This window comes from Arvicanthis niloticus, chromosome 5 (assembly GCF_011762505.2).
Source record: "Arvicanthis niloticus isolate mArvNil1 chromosome 5, mArvNil1.pat.X, whole genome shotgun sequence".
NCBI classification, from domain to species: Eukaryota; Metazoa; Chordata; class Mammalia; order Rodentia; family Muridae; genus Arvicanthis; species Arvicanthis niloticus.
Window position 1 is genome coordinate 41027679 of NC_047662.1, and position 27008 is coordinate 41054686.

Here is a 27008-nt window from a genome sequence, read left to right on the forward strand (position 1 = left end):
GCGGCCCCTCGGTGGCGCCGGGGCGCGGGGGAGCCGCCGCCTGAGCCCCGGGCCTGCCGCCTCGGACCCCGCGGCGCCGAGCGAGCTGACCGCCGAGTGTGCGGGAGACCGGGTCACAGCTTTCTTCCTCCCCCAGATCTCAAGCATACACCCCAGCCCCGGAAGATGGGGAACTGCCTCAAATCCCCGACTTCGGATGACATCTCCCTGCTTCACGAGTCTCAGTCGGACCGGGCTAGCTTTGGCGAGGGGACGGAGCCAGATCAGGAGCCGCCGCCGCCATATCAGGTAGGGAGGGTGTGTGTCGGGCGTGCGAGAGGAGGCGGCTCAGGCCCTCTGCCCTTGGCCTCCATGGCCTAGACTAGGGGCGGGGGGCGTTGACCCCTTCAGGGCTGGCCTTGAGGGTGTCTGCTGACGGGTTCCCAAATGGAAAAGGGTCCTTCTTGGCGTCCCCTTGGGCACGGGTTGAGGACGGTCTTCTGTCCTTGAGTTCAGGAATTAAGAGTATATGATCTTATCCCCTTCGATGTCTGGTAGTTTAGCTTGTGGAGTAGAGAATGACATGATTTTCCTGCCTTTATGTCTGAGTTGTGTGATTTCCTCATCAGACTGCCAACAGGATTATGGGTTTGGGGTAGCTTGTCACCCCCTCCCCCCTTATATTTGTGTTTTCGTATATGATCCTCCCCACTCTTTTGTTAATTGGCTCTGGTAGGATGTCTTTTTACCATCTACTTGGGAGGTAGAATTCCAAGTGGCGATTTGGTCTTAGTTTCATAAAGAGTTACGTGTTTATATATACATATGTGGTAATATAAAGCTCCACCCCTGTGACACACCTTTTAAGTAAGTTGACTTAATAAAAATTTGATTATCTTGAACTTGAGAGACCTTTCAACCTGACTTGGGAAATGCCATCTGTTAAAGTCCTCTTTATCAAAGACCCCTGAATGGGTCTTTCTAAACGATACATTGAGTAAACTTCTCAGGTGGGCTTGAATACAATTCTTTAATATTTTCCTGAAGAGAGTTTAGTGTTCTAACTGCAGTCTCCCGTGATTTTATGTGGTGACATCATTATCTGGTGTAGTGTTTTCTCAATCCTGTGTAAACCAGTTTCTCATCACGTGGCAAAAAAAAGTGATCATATGAGCTGATTTTCTGACCCCCATCAGGGTCTTTTTTGCATGTTAGTCAAGTCCAATCTTTACTGTAGCCTTACAAGACGTCTCTATATTTCAAGCTTGCCAAACCAGGCTGTCTTTGCTCCAGGTGATCTTTGTGCTAAGAGCCCTTCCCCCAGGTTGCCCAGGTGAACATCTAATCCTCTTCAAGGACTCAGCTCAAGTATCTAAAGTCCTGACATTTCCCTCCCTCCCTCCCTCCCTGAATTCCTAGATATGTCCCCCATGAACCTTCTACACTTACAAGCAGTACCATACCTATAACAATTTAGTGCTGTATCTTTGTTTAGGTAGTTGTGTGTCTCACCCTTGACATATGTGTTCTCTTCCCCTTGTACAAGCTGAATTTGGGACAGTTTCCAGGTGCTTTTATACTCTAGCATCTGACTCATAGTAGATACTCAATAACCAAGATAAATGAAGAATAGAAACTCTGTCTTCAATATTTCATAAAATTTCTGTCCCATAAAAATTAAGTATTGGCTATATTTATGTGGCCCATTTCTCCCAACATATTTAAATTGCTTCAGGAGCAATCTCTAATTCTAAATGGAATATGGATATTTTATCAGTAGCAGGACTTAAACTGAGAACCCTATACATTCTAGCAAAACACTACTACAGAGCTATCACTCTGTTCTCTTTTTTTTTTTTTTTTTTTTTAAACTTACTGTTAGTGTCTCAGGAAGTCGACCCGACAGACATTCTGTCCTCCTGCCTCAGCCTCCAGAGTTCCTGGAATTAGAGGTGGTATAGACCACTGGGCCCATCTTTCAGGCTATCTTACTGTTTTCCCATCCACTGAATCGCTCCTCTAAAATGTATTTATGCAGATGGCATGAGCAAACTTTCTTTCCCAAGTCTGTGTTCCTTAGCCTCTTTCTAGGAAAGTTGGATATCTGACTTGCTGCTTTCTGTTATTCTTACCGTAATTTTAGAGTTATAGAGACTATATTTTTATCCTTTCCAAAAGGACTAGATCATAGTGATGGCTTTTGGTATTACCAGTACTTTTTTGGAATGTTATTTTTGACAATGGAAATTGTATTGCGGTTGCCTTTTCCTGAAATGAATGACCCAAATCCTGATATGCAAAATTACTATGAATTGCAAAAAAATAGTTACTTTAAAATATGAGAACATAAAAAGAAATATTTAGCCTGTCTTGGTGGCTCATCTGTCTTCTCAGTGCTTGGAAGGCTAAGTTGGGAGGCATGCTGACAGTTAGAGGTCAGTGCTACATACTGAGTTCAGTGCTGCTCTGGGCTATAGAATGAGACCCTATCTCAAGAGTTTCCGAGAAACCTGTAGAAATGATAACATCCTCCTGAAGTCTCTAATATATTACTAATATTTGTTTTCTAATAATTTCTAATTACTAATATTTGTTTTCTAATTACTAATATTTGTCCCTGAAATTACTAATATTTGTTTTGCATGATTTGAGAAACACCAGTCCGAAGTAAATGATTTATAATATTTGGGCTTTTAAAAAGAAATAGTATATAATTAACATAAAAGCTACAGTGGTATTGATTTGTTTCCTTAAAGAATAGGTGGTAGCACACACCTTTAGTTCCAGCACTCAGGAGGCAGAGGCAGGCAGATTTCTGAGTTCCGAGGCCAGCCTGACCTATAGATCAGTTCCAGGACATCAAGACTACACAGAAACAAAAAATAAAACAAAACCCATGCTGGGCATGGTACATCACCTTTCGTTGCAGCACTAGGGAGGTGGAGGAAGGGCAGAAGTGGTGGATCTTGAGTTCCAGACCAGCCAAGTTGACATATCAGGTTCCAGGCCAGCCAGGGATAAACAGTGAGACCTTGTCTCAAAAAAGAAACAAAACAAAACAAAGAATATATTCAGTTACAATATGGCTTTAAATTAAAGCCATATGGCTTAAAATTAAAGCCATATGGCTTAAAATTAAAGGAGCATATTTTTTTTTCCTTTTCTCCTGTGACAAATACTTAAAACATACTTCTTGTATTTATGTTATACAGTATACAGGTATACAAGAGCTCTGTAAAAGGAAGGTCCAGTTATTTTTACTAACAATAACCAACAGACTTTATTTGGGCTTGAAAGTAAGTCCTGGGTTGAAAGTGTCATTTAGTGGTAGAGTACATGCTTAAGATATGAGGCCCTGGATCTTACATGAGCACTAAACAAAACACCATCATTACCAGCATTTGCATGGAGCTCTTACTGTTTCTCATTTTGTTGTTGATTTCTTCTTGTATTTTTTTCTTTAAAGATCTTTGAGACAGGGTCTTACTCTGAGACTTAAGCTTCTGACTTAGCCTCAGCCTCCTGAGTGTTGAGATTACAGGTGTGAGCACCAAACCAGGTTCTGGTTGCTTTATTAATCTGATTTCACCCTTCCCTAAACCAGGTTCTCAGCATAGCAGCTAGTCATAGTGGGACCACAGTACTCCACTAAGCTCATGGGTCTATAATAGAATTTCTTACAGTATTCTCTAAATTCTACACCAGCTCTCCTCTTGGTCTCCTGACTGTTCTAAGATAGTCTAGGTCAAAAAAACCTTTGCCCTGTTTGTTCCTTTGACTGGATTACTACCTAGGTTTCACCATGAATGGATGATTGATTCCTGTACCTCCTTCAAGACTTTTTTTTGCTTCTGTCCTGGAGGTTATTTTGGATGGAGGATTATACTAGAGATCAAACACAAGGTCTCCAACATGCTAGGCAAACACTGTTACATGCCTGAAGTTGGTTTTTTTTTTTTTCATGTAGCCCACGCTGGCTTTCAACTGTCTCTATAGCTGAAGATGGCCCTAAATTCCTGATAATCAAGTACAAGCCAGGCATAGCCTAACACACCTGTAATCTTAGACTCAGGGGCTGAGGCACAAAGATTAGGGGTTCAGGGACAGCTTAGGCTGCCTGAGACTCTTGTCTCAAGGGAAAAAAAATGAGCAAACAAAAAACCACCTAAAAAGCCAATATAAGAACTGGTTTGAATTATTATTGATTAATATAATTTTATATTTTTTGTCCTACATCTTTATTGCCTGCCAAAAACAATGCATTTCAGGAAACAATGCTTGGAATCTGTATACATAAGATATTAGTGTGTTAATTTGAGGATGACACTCTGTTAAAAGAGTTTATTATTGACTAAATATACATAGATTGGTGCATCTCGATTTTATATTTATAGATTGTCCTGACTTGTATTGGTTCATCTTGCAGTTTTGATGGTATATAAGTAATGCACAATAGACTATACTCTGAATTTTGATTCCTCCCCCCCACCCCCACTAGTGAGATATCTCAGCAGATTTTTGGTTTTCCTTTGTTCTAAGACAAGGTCTTTATGTATTCAAAGCTTGCTTAGAATAAACTGTAAAGCCTTGGCTGACCTTGACCTCTTTCAGCAGCTTCCCAAGAGCTGGAATTTAGGTTTGTACCACCACAACCTGCTTTATTACTTCTGTGATGCTAGAGGTACTACCAGTCTTCAGCTCTCTTGCAGCCAGGCTATTACAATGATAATTTAAAAACTGATACCTTTGAGCTGTACTGTATTGCTTAGCTATGCTGTTGGTTGGGAAGGTAACACTAAATATTTCATCCTAAGGGTATTTTTAACTTACAGTGGGTTTATTGGGGTTAACTCCACTGTAAAGCAAGGAACATCTTTAGTTTGAAATGGTTGTTTTGGAGACAGGGTCTCATAGTGTGTAGTTCAGGCTGGCCTTGAACTAACAGATACTCCTTCCTTTGCCTTCTAGTACTAGGATTAAAGACTCATGTGCCACCTTATTTTTGAGAATAGGGTCTCTCACTGACCCTGGACCTTGCCTGACCTGGCTGCCCAAAGAGCTCCAAAGATGGACCTGTCTCTGTCTTCCCAGCACTGAGATTACAAATGTGCATTCCTGTAATGTTCGTTCCTGTGCCTGCTTTATTTAGGTTGGTACTGGTGATCCTAATTCAGGCTCTCATGATATGAATTGCTACTACAGCCCTGAATAAAGCTTTCTTTAAAGTACATTTTTGTTAAAAGGCTATTGGGATTTGTAGAGAGTGTTAAAAGTCTTTACAGCTCTTGTAGATGGACCAGCTTTGGTTTCTAGCACCTATGGGTCACAATTGCCTATAACAGTTCCAGGGTATCCAATGCCCTCTTCTGGTCTCCATAGGCTCCTGCATGTGTTTGGCACATATAAACAATTTTTGAAAAAAAAAAATCAAGTTTGCGCTATACACTTACTAAAAGTAACTTCCCTTTAAAAATCTAGACTATCAGGACTGGAGAGAATGACTCAGCAGTTAAGAGCACTTGCAGCTCCTGCAGGAGACCCAGATTCCCTTCTTACCACCCACACTGTGGCTCACAAGGGTCTCTTCTAGTCTGTTTTTTTGCACGTGTGTGGTATGCATGCATAAAATAGGTTTTGCTAAGTTGTCCTTGTTTGGTTATGTAGAACAGATAGCAGTCTAGAAGGTATGTATTACTATGCTCAGTTTCCAGATCAACTTCCTCAAGTGAGAAATATATAGTGAACATTTCAACTGTTCTCATTGTTGTGATAATACTCACTGTAATACAGCAGACCCACCATAAATATTGTAGACATTCGGGAGATGGGAAACAAGTTTAAGGCCAGAATGTATGACATCAGACCTTGTTTTAAAAAAAATCCAAATATTGACACCCAGTGAATATTTGAGTAGCATAAAAGTATGCCGTGTTTTCCAGTATTGTGATCAACTTGAGATCATCATTAATTCCTGTAACACTTAATTGATGTCTTCTTTGCCCTCTTCCTTCCACCTTGCCCCAGATCAGATTCTTTGTGGATTAATCCTTGATGGTTCTTTATGACTAATCACTGATCTCTAAGCACTCAAAGTTGTGGTTTTACTCTATGCCTTTCTAGCCTTTTGTAGCCCTGTATTTTCTTTTATATAACTTCCCATATTCCAATTAGACTGAACAATTAATGTCAGTTCTCTGGCTCTGGGGTCTCTCTCTCTCTCTCTCTCTCTCTCTCTGTGTGTGTGTGTGTGTGTGTATGTATGTATGTATGTATGTATGTATGTATAGAGGGGATCTCAATATGTAGACCAAGTACTGCTAAGAGGTACAGAAGTCCACCTGCCTCTGCTAGGATTAAAGACTTGGACTATCACTCTGTTCTGTTTTGTCTTGTTTAATAAAATTTTTGTGCCTGTGCAACTTTGGGTGCATGGCATAGGTGTGATAATCAGAGGATAGCATTGCAGGGGTCTCCTTCTACTTTCATGGATTCAAGGATAAAAACTCAGGTCCTCAGGCTTGCATGTTTGGCCCCAAGTACCATTATCTGCAAGCTGTCCCAGGCTCCTGGCTTTTATTTGTGACAGTTGTTGAAATTTCTGTGTCTGACTTTGAACTGAGTCATTAAGTGGCATTAAGGATGCATGCTCCTTTAAGAGTAGCACGGTCAATGTGACAGTTTAATTCTAGAGCTAATTATAGAGTAATATGAGGAGATGAGGCAATGAGATGAGTTACTTGATACGAAAAATCTGAACTTGATTTTCCTCAATTTTAAATAAGACTTGGTTTTTAGATCTCAAAGTTTTCATAAAATAAAAAACTTGATATAGGACAGTTTTGGTTTTTTTGGTTTTCGAGGGAGGGCAGAGTTCTCTGTAGCCCTATTGGAACTCATTTTATAGACCAAGGCTGGCCTCAAAGAGGTTCACCTACTTCTGCCTCCAGGTTGTGCTGGGATCAGAGGTATTTGAGAACATGTCCAGTAGACTTTTTGTGAGTGTATATCTGCTTGTGACAAAGTCTTAAGTAGCTCAGGCTGGCTTTGAGCTTGAAATATAGCTGGGGATAACCTCCAACTCCTGTTCATCCTGACTCCACAGCAAACACCATCATGCTCAACTTGATTCTGATTCTGGTTTTTTGTTTTTTGGGTTTTTTGGGTTTTTCTAAGACAGGGTTTCTCTGTGTAGCCCTGGCTGTCCTGGAACTCACTCTGTAGACCAGGCTGGCCTCGAACTCAGAAATCCGCCTGCCTCTGCCTCCCAAGTGCTGGGATTAAAGGCGTGCACCACCACTGCCCAGCTTGATTCTGGTTTTTATGTTTGTTTGTTTGTTTGTTTTTTAAATAAAACAAGATTTGACTGGTCCTGGCTGACCTGGAACTTGCTATATAGAACAGTCTGGCCTTAAAGAGCTGTCAACCTTTCTCTTTCCTACTGCTGGGATTAAAGGTGTGCAAACACTATACACACACAGCAGAGGGTGGGAGTGGGAGGAAGAAATGATACATTACTTGTTTCCTGAGTATGTCTCTACCAAGTAATGCCTTCAAATACAGAGTTCGAGATGATAAGTTTCTATTCTGTATTCAAAGAAATTATCAAGTAAATGAAAAGTTGCTATGCAGGTATATCTAGCTTTCTGATGTGTTGACACCTACAAATGTGTTGGACCACATACAGCTGTCCTATGGAATGTGGCCATAAGATGCTGGTTGGATATACCTGGTTTTTGGAGGTAGACACTGGTAATGATTAAATATAATATTACTAAATTATGAATTTAAATGATACTAAGGAGGCCATCTGATATATTTTAAAACAGAAAATGGGAAGCCGGGCGGTGGTGGCGCACGCCTTTAATCCCAGCACTTGGGAGGCAGAGGCAGGCAGATTTCTGAGTTCGAGGCCAGCCTGGTCTACAGAGTAAGTTCCAGGACAGCCAGGGCTACACAGAGAAACCCTGTCTCGAAAAACAAAACAAACAAACAAACAAAAAAACAAAAAAAATGGGAAAATTCTGATCTAAAAAGTCTAGAAGTTAGTTATCATGCTACTTAATTAGTAAGTATAGTATTTTCAGATTCTTTTCTTTTTTTAAAGTCATGTGGCTGTGTTGGTGCCTATGGAATCTAGAAAAGTTCAGATCCCTTATAGCTAGAATTGGTTGTGAGCAGTCTGGTGTAGGTTCTGGGAACTTAATTCTTTGTCTTTTTTTTTTTTTTTTTTAAGAGTTACTTATTTATATGAGTACACTGTAGCTGTCTTCAGATACACACCAGAAGACTGCATTTGATCCCACTATAGATGGTTGTGAGCCACTATGTGGTTGCTGGGAATTGAACTCAGGGCCTCTGGAAGAGCAGTCGATGCTCTTAGCCACTGAGCCATCTCTCTAGCCCCCAATTCTTTGTCTTCTGAAAGAGAATTATGTGTGTGCTCTTAAATGCAGAGCCATATCTTCAGTCTTACAAACATATCTTTTGATTAAATAACTAGCCTGATGTGCACTCTCAGGAGCCAGATAAGTAATTATTACTCAATTTAGAAAGTATACAGTAAAGTGTGGGAATCAAGAGAACATCCCTTCAAATATATATTTTAGAATTTTTTAAATTTCTGAATATTAAAAAGTCATATTCTTCACATATATTTGGTGTTGGTTGAGAGTCAGGTCAAAAAACTTGGAAGGAGTTGGTTCTCTCATGTAGGTCTTGAACATCAAACTCAGGTTATCATACTAGCTTCTCTCGGTGGGTTATGTGTTAGGCACCAAGAAGAAAGGAGAAGTGATACATCCCTTACTTTCAAGGAACTACCTGACATTTTAGTTAAGGTTTAGGAGGTAAGGCTAGTATGAAATTATTAGTACTAGATTGTTTAATATATAAGCTTTTTAGTAAATTTTTAAAGAATATTTTATTCTCTGTGTATAAGTGTATTGCCTGCATTCGTATGTGTGTATCACATGCATACCTGTTGGTTTCCCTGAAACTGGGGTTACAGATGTTTGTGAGCCATCTTGTGGGTACTGGGAATGGAACCAAGATCATTTACAAGAGCACAATGTGTTTTTGCTAAGCCATCTCTAGGTCTGTTTATCTTGAAGTCTGTTTAGTTGTATGATAGTGTAGAGAATCATGAATGTGCCTTTTCACTGATAAAGGCTTCCAATGAAATCTTACTTGGAACCTTACTATAAAAGTAAATAAAAAGTTGAGGTGCTGGACAGTAGTGGCGCACACCTTTAATCCCAGCACTTGGGAGGCAGAGGCAGGTGGATTTCTGAGTTCGAGGCCAGCCTGGTCTACAAAGTGAGTTCCAGGACAGCTAGGGCTATACAGAGAAACCTTGTCTTGGAAAAACACAAACAAACAAACAAACAAAAAAGTTGAGGTGCCCTGATTAGATGGGAGAGTTTACAGTTGAATTATCAGTAGAATTATCAGTAGAGACATGAATTAGAGTTCAGGGAGGTGCTGAATCATGTACAGTTAAAAAGCATACACATAAATGGAGATACAGCTCAGTTGGACTCCCATCCAGTTCTACATGTGCTAAACATGCTGCTACTATTTGGACCACTTAACTACTCTTGGTTTTGATGCATGGCATGTTTGAGGTCAGCCTAGACTAGATCAACCTGGACTACATGAGAGCCTGCCTCCAAATAAATTAAACAAACACACAAACAAGTAGGCATTTTAAAATGTTATTAATTGTTCTCCATGTAATGCTAAGAAAAAGGAAAAGCTGAGAGATTTTATTAGCTGCTCGAACATAAAGATAATTCTTTCCCTACTCTTAGCATATTTATAAATATGACCAACACTTTTATTGTTTGCTATTTTAAATAATGTGTTAAATGCATCAAATACTTATTGGCTGTTTGGTTTGTTACCTAGGATTGAATCCTTAGGCAAACACTAAGCTGGTATTGTACATTAAACATTTGAAGTATTTATTACTATAAATTTTCTTGGAAATGACTGGATTATTATTTTTTACATTTATATACTTATTTGGGAGGAGGTAGCACATGCCACAGTGCACAAGTGGAGGTCAAGATAACTTGTAGAAGTTCTCTTAACTACCATGTATGATCCAGAACTCAAAATCAAGTAGTTTAAGAATGGCTAGGCATGGTGACACATAGCTTTAATCCCAGCATTCGGTAGACCCCCGGCACTCGGTAGATGGAGCTAGGCAGATCTTAGTGAATTTCAGGGCAGTCAGGGCTATGTAGAAAGACTCTGTCTAAAATGTTTTTTTTTTTTTTTTATTAAAAATTAAAAAGTTTTAAGATACACAGAATAAAATGCCTACCTATTTTAATATATATATACACACATATATATATGTGTGTGTGTGTGTGTGTGTGTATAAAATTTCACTGTATAGCCCAAGGTGGGCTAGAAGTAAGGGAGTGTTGAGAGCCACTCTACCCCACGCTTGGGGGCCAAAATGTTGTGAACCACTCTGCCCCATGTTTGGGGGCCAAAATGTCGGGGACTGCTCTATCAGTGTTGGAACCCACACTGCCAAAAGCCTTGGGGGCTAAATTCTTAGAGCCCACACTGTCCGAAGCTGCTCCAGTCCACGGGTCAGGGTTCAGCAAGAGAGAGAGAGAGTAAGGACAGACTAGAAGAATGGAGACCAGAGTGTGATTCAGTCCCGTTTATTCTTCAGTCTCTCTTCCTAGTCCAAGTCCCAAGTCTTGAGTTCCTAATCCCTAGTTCCTAGTGCCAAGTCTCAGGTCCTAATCCCAGTTCTGAGTTGCTAGTCTCTTTCCCAGTTACTAGTCCTCTTCCAGGTTCTCTTCCAAGTCTCAAGTCTCAAGTACTCTTCCAAGTACAAGTATCTAATCCTAGTTGCCTGTCTCGAGTCTCAAGTGCCTACTCTAAGTGTCTGTCTTCTGTCTGCCTTTTATATGTCTCACTTCTAAGTCTTTAAATCACACCTTTAAGTCTCACACACCCAAGGGAAGATCCTGGGTACCTAAACCAAGATGTTATCAGAGTGTGCTCAGCTGTTGTAGGCTGTTGTAAACAAGTCTCTTGTCAGGGTATATGGCTCAAGATGGCTGCAAAGATGATAGCTGCCTTCTGTTGGCTCCCCACAGGGGAGCTTGTCTTGCCCCAGTCTTGAAAGTACTGGGATTACAGGGGTGCAGAACCATGCCTGGAAAGCCTAACTTCTTAAAAAATTACATTTCTAAAACTTGCTTCATTTAATCCTTTTGTGTTCATACATTGATAGTTCTGTTGATTAGGTTATAGCTTTCTTAAGTCATGGAATGAATCAAGTGTTGACTAGAGTTACTAGATATCTCTTGCCAGCTCACTAAATTGTTTCCTTTTTCAAGTGAATATTAAATCATTTTGTTGACTCTAATTCTTTCATTAGATCCTCTTTTTAAGTAAAATGTTTCCATAGAATAATTTTCTTGGGTGAATGGGGAGTACTTTCAGTGATACAATATACTTAATACTTAATCCTAGTGCTTTAGAAGAGGGTAGAAGGCCATCCTAAGCTTGGGCATGGCAGTGCACACCTTTAATCTGGGAGGTAGAGGCAGACTAATCTTGAGTTTTAGGCTCCCCTGGTCCACATAGCCAAGGTTATATACAGTAAGTCCCTGTATCAAAATGGGGAGGTGGTAGCTGGAGAAATGACTCAATGGTTAAGAGCATTTGCTGTTCTTTGAGAGGATCAGAATACACTTCCTAGAGTCCATGTTGGGCAGTTTTCATTATCTGCAACTCCAGCTCCAGTGGATCCACTGAGTAGTCTCAAATCACCTGTACCCACATGTATAAACCCACACATAGACATATGATAGACATATGTTGTGGTAAATATTTAATCTCTATTGGGGTTTCCCAGATAAAAGAGATACAACTTTTATATTTCTCTATAAGCCTTTAATACACTACAGCTGGGCAGATATCTACCCTCTGAGCTATTAGAATCTACTTCCCCGTTAATAACCCCGAGTTAAAACTTGCCATGTTCCACCTGGACAGCTCTTAACTCCAGCCCTCATGGCCATGTTTTCATTTTCATATTCATATAATATTCATATTATTTCAATATTCATATTCATATTCATGGTGTCTTCTCTCTCCCTCTTCTCTTCCTACCCGTGGTTGTCCTCCAGCCCCAAGCCTAGGAATCGAAACTCTACCTTCCTCTCTTCTGCCCAGCTATAGGCTATCTTTGTTCAACCAATAGTTTGAAATTAAGGAGCAAGGTCACATAGCTTCCATCACTTGATGACTTGATGTATGTGAGAATTCTCTTGGCTCTGAGGTAACCAGTACCAGTATTTAGCATTAGAGTATGCTGCAAACAGACCAAACCTCAACAGACATATATACACATAATTTGAAAAATATCTTCTTATTATAACTGAGGCTTATAGAGCAACTTGTACTTTGCATATTTGTTGCCACATTTAATGTTTACAGTTATTATTTAGGTGGTGCATTAGTGCTAGGGTGGCAAACTTCCAAGGCTTGGTGGCAAGCAGCTTTTCCTGACTGAACCATCTAACTACATCTACTACCACATTTAAGTGTTAAAAGCTTTATGAAGGTATACCACATATTTCACCTGTTTTGTTTATAATTAACTTTGTTTAGAATTGTGCAGCCATTACTACTCAATGTTAGAATAGTTTTATCACCTGAAAAAAAAACAAAACTTGCCCTACTGTCAATATGAATTTCCCTCTCTGTAAGCCCCTACCTCAACAGATTTGCTCTGTGGGGACAATTTATACAAATTTACTCAGATTAATAATGTGGTCTTTTGTGGATTGTTCTTTGTTTGGGTTTTTGTTGTGTTTTGTTTTGTTTTGTTTTGTTTTTGAGACAGGGTCTCTTGTGTTTCCCTGGCTGTCCTAGAAATTCAGAGATCCTACCTTTCCCTCTTGAGTACTAGGATTAAAGGTGTTTGCCACCACATTGGGCTCTGCTCGTATTTGTAATTGAACAGTCTCTCTCTGTGTTGTCAAGGATAGCCCAGACCTTACTCTGTAACCCAAGATAATGAAGTGGTTGCACTCCTACTGCCTTTGCTGATACATTTGCCTTTGCATTCACTATTGAGTTTTAGCTTTCCCTCCAGTTGATTGGTTGGGGTGTGTGTATGCACTGGACAGACAGAGTCTCACTGTGTAGCTCTGGCTAGCTATCCTGGAATTCATTATATAGACCAGGCTAGCTTTGTACTCAGAACTGTCTGCCTCTGCTCCCCAAGTGCTGAGATTAAAGGCATGTACCACTTACCCCAGCTTCCCTGAAATTTATAACTGTAAGACTTATCCACACTGAACCTCTAGCACTAAAATCAGTAGCAGCCCCTACCCTGGTACTTGGTCTTTGCTCTAGTAAATTCTGATTTCTTTGTATTCCAGCATCTATTTCTCTAATGGTGAAGGCCATTTTGCCTTTATGGACATCATTTTTAATGTGTTGGTTTGTTTAGCTTTTTACTTGGTGGGACTAGAGCAACAACATACAAATTCCTTATGTCAAACAGAAGCTAGACACTTTAATTTTCATAATTTGAGGGCTAGAGAGATAGATCTGCAGTTAACATTGGCTGCTCCTCCAGAGGCACTGGATTCATTTCTTCACATGGCAACTCATTGTCTGTAACTCAAGTTCTAACAGCTGCAGATCCTCATTAACATTTAAGAGGGTTTTTTTTTCATAATTTTATTAAAATCTTTGTGGTTTTTAATTTTTATTTTTCTTATTTATTTATTTATTTATTTATTTATTCTGAAATAGGGTCTCTGTTCATAGCCCTGTCTGTCCTGGAACTCTCCTTCTTCAAGTGCTGGGATTAAAGAAGAGTGTGTGCCACCATGCCCAGCTTCTGTTTTACTGTAATTTATGTGTTTTTGTTTTAAGATAGGCTCTTGCTCTGCAGTCCTGGTTTCAATACTCCAGGTGCTAGGAGATTATAACTTATGCACCACTACACTTTTTATCTTTTTTGGTTTCTCTGTAGCCCTAGCTCTACTGGAACTTTCTCTGTAGCCTCAAGAAAGTCAAGTGCTGGGATTAAAGGTGTGCATCACCACACCCTGTTTTGTCCTTTTATTTTAAAATAATTTATATGTGTGTGTGGTGGTGAGTAGTGGAAGTAAGGGTGGGCAAGTTGGCTGTGTTTCTCATCTTGTGCCATGGAACATTTTCAGTTTCCATTTGAAAATTACCACCAAGTTGTGGTGATATCCATCTGGAATCCAGGACTGAATAGGTGAAGGTAGTAGGATCAGGAGTTCTAGGCCAACTTCAGCCAGCCTGTGACTACTCTGGACTACATGCTAGTAGTCAAATCCAACCAAAAAAGGAAAAAAAACTCTTAATGTAAATGGCTAATGGACAAATGTCCTGATGTAGACAGCTTTACATTTGAGTTTCAAAGTTAGATTCTCTAGTGAACCTTTTTTCACTAGAGAATCTAACTTTGAAACTCATGTAAAAATGTAAAAAAAAAAAAAAAAAAAAAAATGTAGTTTTTACAAAGCTACATTTGTTCTGAGATTAGGATGAGAAGAGGAGAGGGGCTGGATCCAAAACCCGACTCAGCATGTTAAGCAAGAGCCCTAGCACTGGCTGAGCTACATATGTGCCTTTGAAAATGCAGGTTTGTAATTTTGATCATGATCAACTTACTTCTTCATCATTTGAGCTTTTGGAATCATTTGAGTTTTGACTAACCTAAGGTCATGTGATAATGCATTTGTATTTTCTAAAAGAGTTTTATATTGTTTGCCATAGTCTCAATAACCCAGGCTATTCTGGAACTTACTATTTGGAGCTTTACCACTGAGCTGTACCCTCAGACCCCTAAAGAGAAATCTGAAAACAAGACAAAACCCAGTTTTTCACTTTAGGACTTAAAGATGCTGACACATGGTAAACTTTGAATGGTGTAGCAGAAAAATATCAGCAGTGTAACATGTCAGCATTGAAATCTAATGCATTATTGATGTTTTTGAATTGTGTATTAGAAAACAGGAACACTGTGTAGAAGATCAGCTGATCTGAGAGAGTGTAAAAAAAATCTAACTAGTTGGGCCAGTTTAAATGACCTTGAGAAATTTAGGTTTCTGTTGAGTCGTAGGTCCCTATTTCTTTCAACTTTAATGTAAAATATTTCACTGAGATTCTAGGATATACTATTATCATTTAGTAAATTTAAAAATTTTTAATTAAAATAATTATATTCCCCCCCCCCTTAGCCCTTTCCATGTTGCCCTCCTTCTCCACCTCAAATTCTTGGCCTCTTTATTATTGTTAAACATATATACATATATAGTTGTATATATGTGTATATGTATGTGTGTATATTATATAATATATATACATGCACATACATATATATCTATATAGATATAGCTATATATCTATATATATATATGTCATGTGTAAATACAACCCTCTGAGTCTGAGTTTTGCATATATATATATATATATATATATATATATATATGTATGCACACACATACATGCCTGCACATATCACACATATTATATACAAATGTGTGTGTGTATATATATATATATATATATATATATATATATGCGCGATCTCAGGGCTGATCATTTGGAGTTGGATAACCAATTAGGGGGCCCATCCATGGAAGACATTTTTATCATCTGTCATAAGTTGCCTATGTTGAGGACGGTGAGAATTCCCCTTTCATGTTAGCATGTCTATTTAATAATTTTCAACTGATAGCAGTAATATATCCACATGTCCACATAAAAAGTGAAACTGAGCCAGGCAGTGGTGGCTCACATCTTTAATCCCAGCACTCAGTAGGCCAAGGCAGGAGGATCTTTTGAGTTGAAGACCAGCCAGAACTACATAGAGAAATACTGCCTCAACAAACAAATAACAAAACCAAATGCTCCACATACCTAAATGTAAGAGCTACATTTAGGGGGCTCGTAGGGGTGCTGTTTCATGAGAGTTTGAATATAGACTAGGCTACAGAAAACAAAACCAAACTAAAAAACAAACAGTACAACTAGAAAATGCAGTCTCCATATGACCTTGGGTAGACAGAACTTCCTTAGATCTGATGCCAGAAGTTCAAGTGACCAAAAAATAAGTTTGTCTCATCAAAATTAAAAACCTGTGCTGAGGACTGGAGGTGGGAGACTGCTTGACTGGCATGCACCAAACCCTAGGTAAGATCCCTGGGACCTTCAGCAAAAGCAAAAGAAGCAGGTACTTCAAAGAATAGGTGAAAAGATCCATAAAAGGCAAGAAAATGTTTGCAAGTCATTTCTCTAGACAATGGTATTTGGTCTACTTAAAAGGGGGTGGGGGGAGAACAAGCCTAATTTTTAAAAAAAGGACAGTTGGGAAATTAAAAGATAATCACCATTATTCACAATCAGCCAACATTTCATACCTATCAGAGTGGTTAAAATAAAATGACAGAAGTTTTGGTGATGGGGAGAACACTGGGTCTGTCACCCATTCATTCCTGGTATAAATTCAAAGAGGTGCCAGTGCTTTGGAAATTGGCAATTCTTCAAAAGCTTGTGGAGAGTTTCACTCTGAGTTTGTACCAGAGAAATGTCTAAAGCCTTGAAAATGAACTTTCAGAATTGTGTGATTTCATAATAGGCTCTAAATGGAAACAACCCAAATGTCTACCAATGACTATGCAGATTGTGGTACATCCAGAAGATGGAATAGCAAAAAACAAACAAGCAAATGCAGAAAGTTCTAATACATGCTGGAGAGTAAGTGAACTTTGAAAGCATTCTGAGTGAAAGGCCTGCCACAAAAACAGTTGGTTTTTTTGTTTGATTTTGGTTCCTCCCCCACCCCCCACTTTGAAACAGTATCTTACCCTATAGCCCCAGTTAGCCTAGAATTCACTATGCTTGAACCTTGGGCTTCTGGGTACTAGAGTGGAAGGCATGAGCCACTATGCCAGGCAAAAGATTATATAGTACAGTTCTGTCTACAGAAAATGTTCAAAATAGGCAAATCTATAAATACAGGTAATGAATGCAGGATTCTTTTTTTTTTTTTTTTTTTTTTTTTTTTTTGGTTTTGGTTTTTCAAGACAGGGTTTCTCTGTGTAGCCCTGGCTGTCCTGGAACTCACTCTACTGTAGACCAGGCTGGCCTCGAACTCAGAAATCTGCCTGCCTCTGCCTCCCAAGTGCTGGGATTAAAGCGTGTGCCACCACTGCCCGGCGCAGGATTTCTTTTAAGGGGGTCAAAATTCTCTAAAATTGACTGATTATATAATTCTATGAATATGAAAACCTACAAAATAGTATTTAATTGTGTGTGCATGGAGGGGAGATGCCTAAGTGCATTTACTTTATTTTTTGTGGAAGGGGAACTGGGGATAGGGTTGGGAGTAGGTTTCCTAAGGCCTATGTGTAGAAATTGGAGGACAGACAACATGCCGAAGTAAATTCTCTCCTTTACCATGTGTTCCCTAGATAGTCATACTGGGTTTAACAGACTTAGTGACAAGTTTCTTTACCTGTTGGGCTGTCTCTCTAACTCTGAAAAATGAATTTTAGATAAGATCTCACTGTGTATCTCTGTTCTGGAACACTCTGTAAAGATCAGGCTGGTCTTAAACTCACAGAGATTTGTCTGCTTCTGTCCCCCAGGTGCTGGGATTAAAGGTATACACACCACCATACCTGGCTACAATTAAAAAAAAAAAAAATGTCTGGGTGTGGGTATTTCACAAGAGTGCAGAGACCTACAGAGGTCAGCATCGTATTCTCCAGTGTTTCAGGCAGTTGAGATGCACCTCCCCCTCTCCACCATCCAAAATGGATACTGGGAACTATCCTTTGCATGTACTCAGAATCTTAATTGATGAGCCATTTCTATAGCTCCCTGAATTTAATAAAATGGGGCTGAGGATATGGTTCAGTTTAGAGTTCTTGTTTGCTTAACCTAACTGAAGCTTGGGGTGTGAGGATGTATTGGACCCTAATTATGTTTTTACAGAATGTGGTAGCAATGACTAATCCCAGCAACTCAAGATGTAGAAGCAGAAGGATCAGGAATCCTTGGTTACAAAACAAGCCTTAAAAAAAAATACCAGCCCACCTCTTTAGGTGTGGTGCTCTTTATCAGACATGCAGGCCACTCTGGGTTATACCATCATTAAATATAAAGTAATACATTTCAGTATCATTGATATCTAGGCTTTTATTTAGTTCTCCATGTGTCATTTGGGAACTACATATAAATGTAATCTTGTTTTGTTGGGGTTCTTCCCCCATCCTTTTATGGTCAAAATTAATGAATCATCTGAACTAGAACATACACTAAGACTAAGCTATTTCAAATCTTCCTTTTTATGGCCCTAACTGTAAGTCTGGCAAAATTTAGAGAAAATATTCCCAGTAAGAGATTGCAGCTGGAGAGGGGTTGGGGCCAACAGTGCATGTTAAGACTGTAAGGAGAAAAATCAAGAGTGAGCTCTTATTTCCTACTGGCTGAAAATATACAGCTGTTGGTGACAGGCTGCATTCTTTAGTAGTGACTTTATTTTTCCTTCACCACAAGCCAGACTTGTACTGTTTCCAGCCTTGGATATTATTTAGGCATGTCCCCCACTGCATTGTTTTAGTTTCGGAAATTGTATCATACTCCCTAACTTGAATAAACAGCTTTTGAGAGCAGGGTCTCCTTGTAACTCAGTTGTCTTATACTTGCTGGTACGCCAAGGATGATTTTGAACCTGTGATTCTCCTGCCTTTGCCTGAATTGCTGGGGTTACAGGTGTATCCTACCATGCTGGTATTGAATCCAGCTTTAATAATGAAAACACATTTACTTTTGGGATGTGGGTGGGGGCAGGAGTTGAGACAGGGTTTCTCTATGTAGGCTTGGCTGCCCTGGAATTAGAGACAGACTGGCCTCAAACTCTTGCCTCTGCTTCCCAAATGCTAGGATTAAAGGCACATTTTACATTTTCATTTGTTTCTTTCCTGGCTTATGTTAAGATTAGGGCCCAAAGTATTATTGACATTTGTCATTTTACATAGATGCTTTTTTTTTTTTTAACTATGTAACAAGGAACTAGGAATATAGTTTGACCTAGCATGTATGAGGCTATGTGTTTGGTCTCCAACACAATACATGTTATATAGTAAAAATCCATAAAATTTTAGAATTTTCCTAGTGGGTCAGAACTAAGGGGTGAATATCTAACTCATCACCATACTGTTTTCTGTTCATTGTATATTGTGTTTTCTATAATGTTGCATCTTCCTCAAGGAAGATTTTAATTTAAAATTATTTCTTTAGGGCAAATACTTTTCAATACCCTTCTATCCAAGCAGATGGGAAACTAAACAAAGTATTAAGGAAAATATTTTGAAATATATTTGCTTCTCAGGTTATGAGTTCCACATTACCTCAGAATTTGGATTTGTAGAACAAAATCTGTTTCCTATTAATGATAAATGATGATTTGATAAAACTTTTTAATCCAGTGCTTAGGAAGTGTAGACTCACATATTTTCACAATGTATCCCTGGCTAGCCTAGAACATGGTATGTAAATCAAGCTGGTCTCAAGCTAGAAGCAGTCTTCTTGTCATTACTTCCCCTGTGTTAGGATTATAGGTATGAACCATACCACCCAGCAGTATAACATGCTTTAAAAACAAACAGAAAACATATATGTCTTCTGGTCTGCTGGTGTGGAACTTTAAGGCTCAGGTATTAAGTAATATGCTAAAATTATATTTAAGTGCCAGGTCTGAAATTCTATGAAATGCATTTTTTCCATTATTCTTCTCTGTCATTAACCTAGAGAGACAAAATGGAAATTCTCAGTTGAGAAGGTTGTAGAAGAAACAGGAGTATAGTTTGATTTTGGACCCAAGTTAAATCTAAAGCAGTAAGCCAAGTATTGTCATTTAGAGAAGAAATAACTGGTTGTAATTTGTATCAGGTTTTCCCTTTTGCTTGTATTATGCCTTAGTCCAAATCATCCTTTTCATAACATGTTACAAAATTCTGGTACATGACCGATAGTTTTCAGTAATTTTCAGTAATGTGTTTTGTAATATTTGAGTTGGAATTATGTGCCTGGGGCACAGGTAATTGCTGTATTAGTCCAAATGCAATGAACTATCTTTGTATTCATAGATAGAGATGATTACAGCCAGTGGACTCAAGTAGCCAATCTCCAAGTATGTTTTGGCCTCTATCCCTACTGGTATTTTATGTGTATAAAGTCTCTTGTTGAAGGCTGGTGTTTCTGTTAATCAGCAGTTTAGATTTCTTAACTGGTTTATAATCTTTTTTGTGCTGTTTCCTTGTACATAGGAAATGATTAATTGGTAAACATTTAAGGTTTATATTGAAGTACGAGGAGGTGGTAGAAGTGAGCACCAATATTAGTCACTCCTAAAAATATACTTCCAAAACAAAACCAAAAGACTCAGTGTTGTGGCTTGAACTGAAGCTTTAATTAGATATTGAACAATGGGTAAAGATTCAGGAAATGTTTGGTAGAATAAGCTGAAATGAAACCCTGAGAAAAGTAGATGGGTCACCATACTTGTAGTTATTATTAGGTAACATTTCAGTAGACTCTTTACATACATCAGATGTCTTATACAGAGGAGCAGAGCCTTTGCTGAGGTGGTTTGCTTTTAATTCCAGCAGAGGCAGGTGGATATTCTGGTCTGCATAGTGAGCTTTTGGCTTAAAAGAAACTGGAACAAATATCATCATTTACTTTCACTATAGTTCAGTGAATCTTTGTTCTCAACTTTTTGAGTCAAGGTCTCAATATAGCTCAGGCTGGCCTCAGAGGCCTTGATCCTTCAGTCTCTCATGCATCCACATGTTGGGATTAAAGGTGTGTGAAACCACCTTTAATGTACTGACTCCAGTACATTTGTTAGTTCTGAAATGTTCTGCAGTCATAGAGTAGCAGAGTTGTGATCCTAGCTGATACATACTTATAAGCATTCATGTGTAATGTACAGCAGTAAGGATAACACTTAAAATTCCCACTTAACTTTTACAGTGACCCTCTTTAAACATAAGTTGATGCACAGATAGTAAATAACCTGGTCAAGACTTTTGGGAGACGGAGAACAATTGAGACAGGGTTTCTCTGTGTAAATCAGGCTGGCCTCTAGCTCACAGAGATCTGTCTGCCTCTGCCTCCACCTCCCAACTGCTGGGATTAAAGGCTTGTGCCACTGTCACCCAGTTTGTACATTAGTAATAGGGACAGTCTTTTTAACTGTAAACCATGAAATTTACTTACTAAATATAAAACTTGGAGAAAGTGTGTCTAAGATGAAGATGCCAACATTATCAGTTATGGTTAAAGGGTCACTCTTGTCTTTGGTCATATTAGATAAGTCATACTGTTTAAAGTCAGTGAGATATTGTCATACTGCTGCATTTATCCACCCCCCCCCCCAACTTATCTCAGAGCCCATTTTCCTTCCTTGACTAAGCAAGTTAATTTAATACACTCTAGAAAATAGGTTTTTAAAGTAATCAATTGTTTGTTGCACTTCCGTATTTAGGAACAAGTTCCCGTTCCTGTCTATCATCCAACACCTAGCCAGACTCGGCTAGCAACTCAGCTGACTGAAGAGGAACAAATTAGAATAGCTCAAAGAATAGGCCTTATACAGCATCTGCCTAAAGGAGTTTATGACCCTGGAAGAGATGGATCAGAAAAAAAGATCCGAGAGTAAGTAGTAATTTTGTGTATTTTGGAGATCTGTGTGTAGTTGCGGGGTTCTTTTTTCCTATGATACTGGAGATTGAACTTAGGACCTTGTACAATGTTCCACTAAGCTTTATTTCCAACTAGAAATGTCAAGCTTTTGGAATTTGTTTTTTTCTCATGTACTTAGGAAGCCTATGGAATTCTACATTGGAAAACCTGAGTTAAATGTAGCAATAAAGGGAATTCCTGCATTCTGACCATTATTGTTGCTAGTTGTCTATTTATGACAGTTGAGGATAGTTAAAACCATTTATCTATATAAATGTGATATTTCTGGTAGCTTTGTTTTAACAGTTTTCCAAGGAGGTTAAGCCTTTGTAAATAAATAGAAGTTAAACCTCTTAAACTCTGAGCTAACTAAAGGTCCTAGACATTTTATACACCACCACACACACACACACACACACACACACACTAGAGTTTTAGGCACAAAATGTTTACTATAGTCTTATTGAGGGGTAAAAATCTAAACTCTATAATTGTAGAGGTATAATTGAATAACTTATAATTCAGAAATACTTAGCCAGGCATGGTGGTGCACACCTTTAGTCCCAGTATTTGGGAAGTAGAGGCAGATGGATTTTTGAGGCCAGCTTGGTCTACATAGAGAAACCCTGTCTCAGGAAAAAACAAACAAACAAAAAAGCAAAAATAAAAAATCCTTTTTTAGGGTATATGGCTGTCTTATTTTTCTCATTGTAATAAAATAACTGACAAAGCTTTAACAGAGAAAGGCTTTATTCTGACTCATGAGTTCATGGAACTCATTGTGGGAAAGGCTTGGCAGCAAGACTTGCTCTTGTCTGTGTTAGTGGGTCTGTGAGGTAGCTGCTTACGTTGTGCTAACAGACAGGCAGCTGAGAACTAGACTGGAATAACAGTGTTAGTAACTTTCTGCTGTACTGACCAAACACTGTCCAAAGCTACTTGGAGAAAAAAAGGTTTACTTGGTTTACAGGTTACTGTCAGCCATCAGGGAAGCAAGAAAGGAACTGAAGTAGAGGCCAAGGAGAAACTTTGCTTCTGACTTACTCCCAACATGGTGTGTCCAACTTGCCCTTTTAGACTACCCAGGAACCACCTGCCCAGAGGTTGCATGGCTCACAGTGGTCCAGGCCCTCCCATATCAGTCATTAAAAAAAAAAAAAAAAAAAAAAAAAAAAAGCATCTGTAGACATGTATCTCCACAGCCAATCTGGAGGAATTTTCTCAGTTGTAGTTCCCTCCGAAAGCTGACCACCACAGATGGCTAGACTATAGGCTTGTAGGCTTGTCCTTCACTGGCCTATGTAAAGGTTTTTTTTACCTGCCAAATACTGTCATAGAGCCCAAGTATCCATGTACATGAGTCTATGGGCAATAGTTATAGTAACAATTTAGTGATAGTTTTTAGTGATATGAGAGATCTTTTATAACTTAAAGTAACCTTTTCAGGCCTGATGAATAATTTTATTGTCTTAATTTAATAGAGACAGCTATTCTAATTGAGAATGGCTTTACCAACAAACACAGATCAAACAGGCTTAATGTTTGTCTGTTTGAGCTGTAGCACCATTTGATTAATACTGGCACTTAAGAGCAAAGTCTGTCTAGAGCATTTGTTTAGGACCTTTGTAGAATTGGATTTCCTAAACCTGTAGAGAAGTGCAGTGGACTTGAAAGTGAGTTAATGAAGATAGTTTTAACTTGGAGAACACACAGTAGACTGGATTAGTCATTCTGTTTTGCTTTTTTCTTTTGCTCTGTTTTTGAGACAGCCTGCTTTTATGCAGTCCTGGCTGGCCTAGAACTCTATGTAGATCAAGCTGGAGTAAAACTCAGAGAGATCCACCTACTTCTGTGTCCAGAATACTTACTACCACTCCAGGCCCGGTCATTCTGTTTTTACCTGTAGTCAATGAATATTACTCCTGATTACTCTGAAAACGCAGTGCAAGGAAGCAAAGGATGTAATTTCCTACCTAAAGCATCATAGCAGATGTCTCTTGTAATGTGTAACTATTTTCAGGCACAGTATGGGTTTGATCTTTGCTGTTTAATGTAGTCTGTTTTTCTTTGCTCAGTTTAGTTGCTTTCAAGGATTATAATAAATTAACAAGAAATCAAAACAAAATAATATGTTTCAGTGCATGTTAGGAAAAAAGTTCAGTTTTCATGCTTTGCTAATGAGGTAACAGGGGAACTTTTAAAAAATGTTTTAGGTATGTGAATATTTTGCTTGTGTGTATTTAGATGAACATTATGTGAAAGTCTCAGACTTCTTCCTTGCTTCCTCAGGTGTGTGATCTGTATGATGGACTTTGTTTATGGGGACCCGATTCGATTTCTGCCGTGCATGCACATCTATCACCTGGACTGTATAGATGACTGGTTGATGAGATCCTTCACGTGCCCCTCCTGCATGGAGCCAGTTGATGCAGCACTGCTTTCGTCCTATGAGACTAACTGAGCCAGGGTCTCTCGTCTGACTTCAAGTGAACCATCAGTTGTGGTGGTTTTGATCTTTTGTCACTGAGCCCAAAGAGCCAGGGGTTAGGAATTAAGATCATGCACAAACGTTTCCTAAAAATTCCTGGATGGCTGCAGACGTTGAGGAAAGTATGTGATATTTTAGAAACTTAGGGGGAAAGTAGGTTGGATGGTATTTTTATGTAAAGCCTTGACCCAGTGTTTAAATATAATTGTTACTAGACCTTGTTCTTGCTCCAGTACATAGGAATTGTGTAAAGTGTTACAGCAACTGTACATGTTTAAATTGTGTGTGTTGAAGCTTAGGAAAAAGATAGTTGTTATTTTTCCTAAATGAAATAAGTTTCTTCTCCCACCCAAATTCTTTTCTGAAAAGTTACTGACATTTGGGTCAAGGTTTTATTAAAAGCTACATTTTATAACACTGGCACAAAAAAAAAAAGTAGTTTAAGCTTGTTTGCACAGTTCTTTTTTTCCATTGGAAATGGAATTCATTGCCTTAGGTCTTTTTAAATAGTGTATTATTATCGTTGGGGCTGGCTCTATGCTTGAAAACCAGTTTATTTATAACCTGTTGTAAGTGCTATATTCTGTTTGCAGTTAGGAAATGCAGAATTCAAAGTGATCTCCTAGCTTGTAAGCAAACTGAGATGCACTATCCCTTTTCTATTAAAAATGAGTCAATGTGTCAGGAAACAAGGCTCGCAAAGTGGATTTGATATCCCCTTCCTTGTGTGTCTTATCTTATTGTTTTGGTTGTAATATGGTGATAATTGAAAGTCAAATTGAAATTCAAATATTAATATTTCTGATTTGTTGAGCTTGAACTATGCCACCATGCTTATGTAAAAATGAAGGTGGCACCATGATGAAACTTCAATAGTTTCTCAGCTGTAACAGTTTTGATTCTCTTTCCTGTGACCTCTTTCCCTGCTGTCTGGAACCGTAGCGAAAGGATACTGCATCTCTTGTTACTGTAGTCCTGAGGTTATTGAAGTTACAGAAACACATCTAGTCTGTTTTCATAGAAAGGGATCTGTTAAGTCTTGCTGGGTGACTGACAGGAAAGGTAAATGTGTTCATGTTTTGCACACCAATGCAGCAGGATTTGTATAACCACATGATTTCATAGTTGTGATCTCAAAGGAACTTCTCCTTTACTTTTTCTTGCAATTACTGTGAGAATACTCTAAATCTCTGCACTTCTGAAGGATTACAGGTAGAAATGGTCTATCTAGTAAAGATGTACTGTTTATCCATTTAGCATGTGTTTATTGTTCCTTATGTTCTCCAGGTGATGTGTTCCTTCCACTCAGTGACATTGTAGTTAAATGATGAGCAGACGCACTCTCCACCTTACAAATGAGAAATGTTCTTTTATATTGTGTTGAGTAACACTTTTTTACATACAGAAGTTTCTTGAAGGTTCTCCATAATTGAGTTATAGAAGAAATTATGTCATAAATAGTTACTTGACATTCAGTTGAAGCATTCATACATTGTTTAGTTTCCCAGTGGATCCCATGATGGAAATACTTAAAGATGAACGTGGAAAATACTGAAATTAGATTATCAGGTTCTGTTAAATTGCTTACTTTCTGTTCATTAATTTATATCTACCCAATTATAAAGTAAATTTGGAGGAAACAGCTGAAGTTGTGCCATATTTTTAGTGATAATTCTTTTTATTCCTTATGTTTTCTAATTATACATGTGTCATCAAGTATTATAGTCAGACTTTTTCCCTAGGTTCTCAAATTTGTAAATGAACTTTTCCCAGTCTTTCATGTTGCAGTCTTTGTTAGAGTAACAACGATGACAAAACCCCCCTTCTGTCTCAGGATCGTACCGAACTGAGTGCTCTTGGCTGATTCCTATTCTTTTTAACTTTATTTTGCACATAACTATGTCCACAACCATCAGTTTTTGGTATCTGCTAAATTGTTGAAAGTTATAGCCATGAAGGGCTTAAAGTTAAGAGTTGGTTACATGTTCCCCAGATTATCTAATCTTTTTTTTTTAAAGAAACATAAAATTTTTACACACAGACACACAAAATGTTTACTGTTCTGTTTTTCTGTGTGTATGTCAGGAAAAATAAGCAGGTCACCTTAGGGGCAGCTGTTACATAATATTAAGGCCTTGGACTTTATCCCAAATCCTTTTCTTTACACATCAGTTTAAAGCTTAGGGAAGTATTTTGCTTTAAATTTCCTAAAGCAGGTGTAACATGTGGAAATGGGCAAGATTTGCTCCAGCGTGGCTATGAGATTTGAGATGTCTAGAAAGCCTAACCAAGGACAAGGAGGAAGGGGAGGCAGGTTGAACTGCTTAGATATACTTTGTTTATATTTGTGGTGGTTGGCCCAGGGGATGGCACTATTAGGAGGTGTCACCTTGTTGAAGTAGGTGTGGTCTTGTTGGAGGAATTGTGTCATTGTGGGGGTGGGCTTTTAGCTGTGTAAGAGACAGTCTTCTGTTTGCTTTTGGAATAAGATGTAGAACTCCAGCACCATGCCTGTCTGGACGCTGCCATGCTCCCACCATAATGATAATGGACTGAACCTCAGAACCTGTAAGCCAGCCCCAATTAAATGGTGTCCTTTATAAGAGTTTATAAGAGTTGCAACTTGGTCATGGTGTCTCTTCACCGCAATGGAAACCCTAAATAAGACAACATTCTTACAAAGAATCTCTTAAATTGGTAATGGAAGACTTACCCTATCTCTGTGTGTGTCTGTATATTTCATAGAACATAGGACATTGAG

General features: G+C 38.7%; 1 protein-coding gene across 1 annotated transcript; it reads left to right on the forward strand.

The window, feature by feature from the left end:
- Positions 1-25895, forward strand: Rnf11 (ring finger protein 11). The gene is made up of 3 exons (XM_034502865.2): positions 1-288; positions 21563-21732; positions 24049-25895. The coding sequence occupies exons 1-3, from the start codon at positions 166-168 to the stop codon at positions 24218-24220; spliced, it is 465 nt and encodes a 154-aa protein (XP_034358756.1). The 5' UTR covers positions 1-165; the 3' UTR covers positions 24221-25895.
- The last annotated feature ends 1113 nt before the right edge of the window (positions 25896-27008 follow it).

Bases quoted from the DNA above. Each gene is read 5' to 3' on its own strand.
- Rnf11 (XM_034502865.2), top strand. From the start codon at position 166: ATGGGGAACTGCCTCAAATCCCCGACTTCGGATGACATCTCCCTGCTT. The intron at 289-21,562 runs GTAGGGAGGGTG...TTCCGTATTTAG, and splicing joins AGCCGCCGCCGCCATATCAG to GAACAAGTTCCCGTTCCTGT. The intron at 21,733-24,048 runs GTAAGTAGTAAT...TTGCTTCCTCAG, and splicing joins TCAGAAAAAAAGATCCGAGA to GTGTGTGATCTGTATGATGG.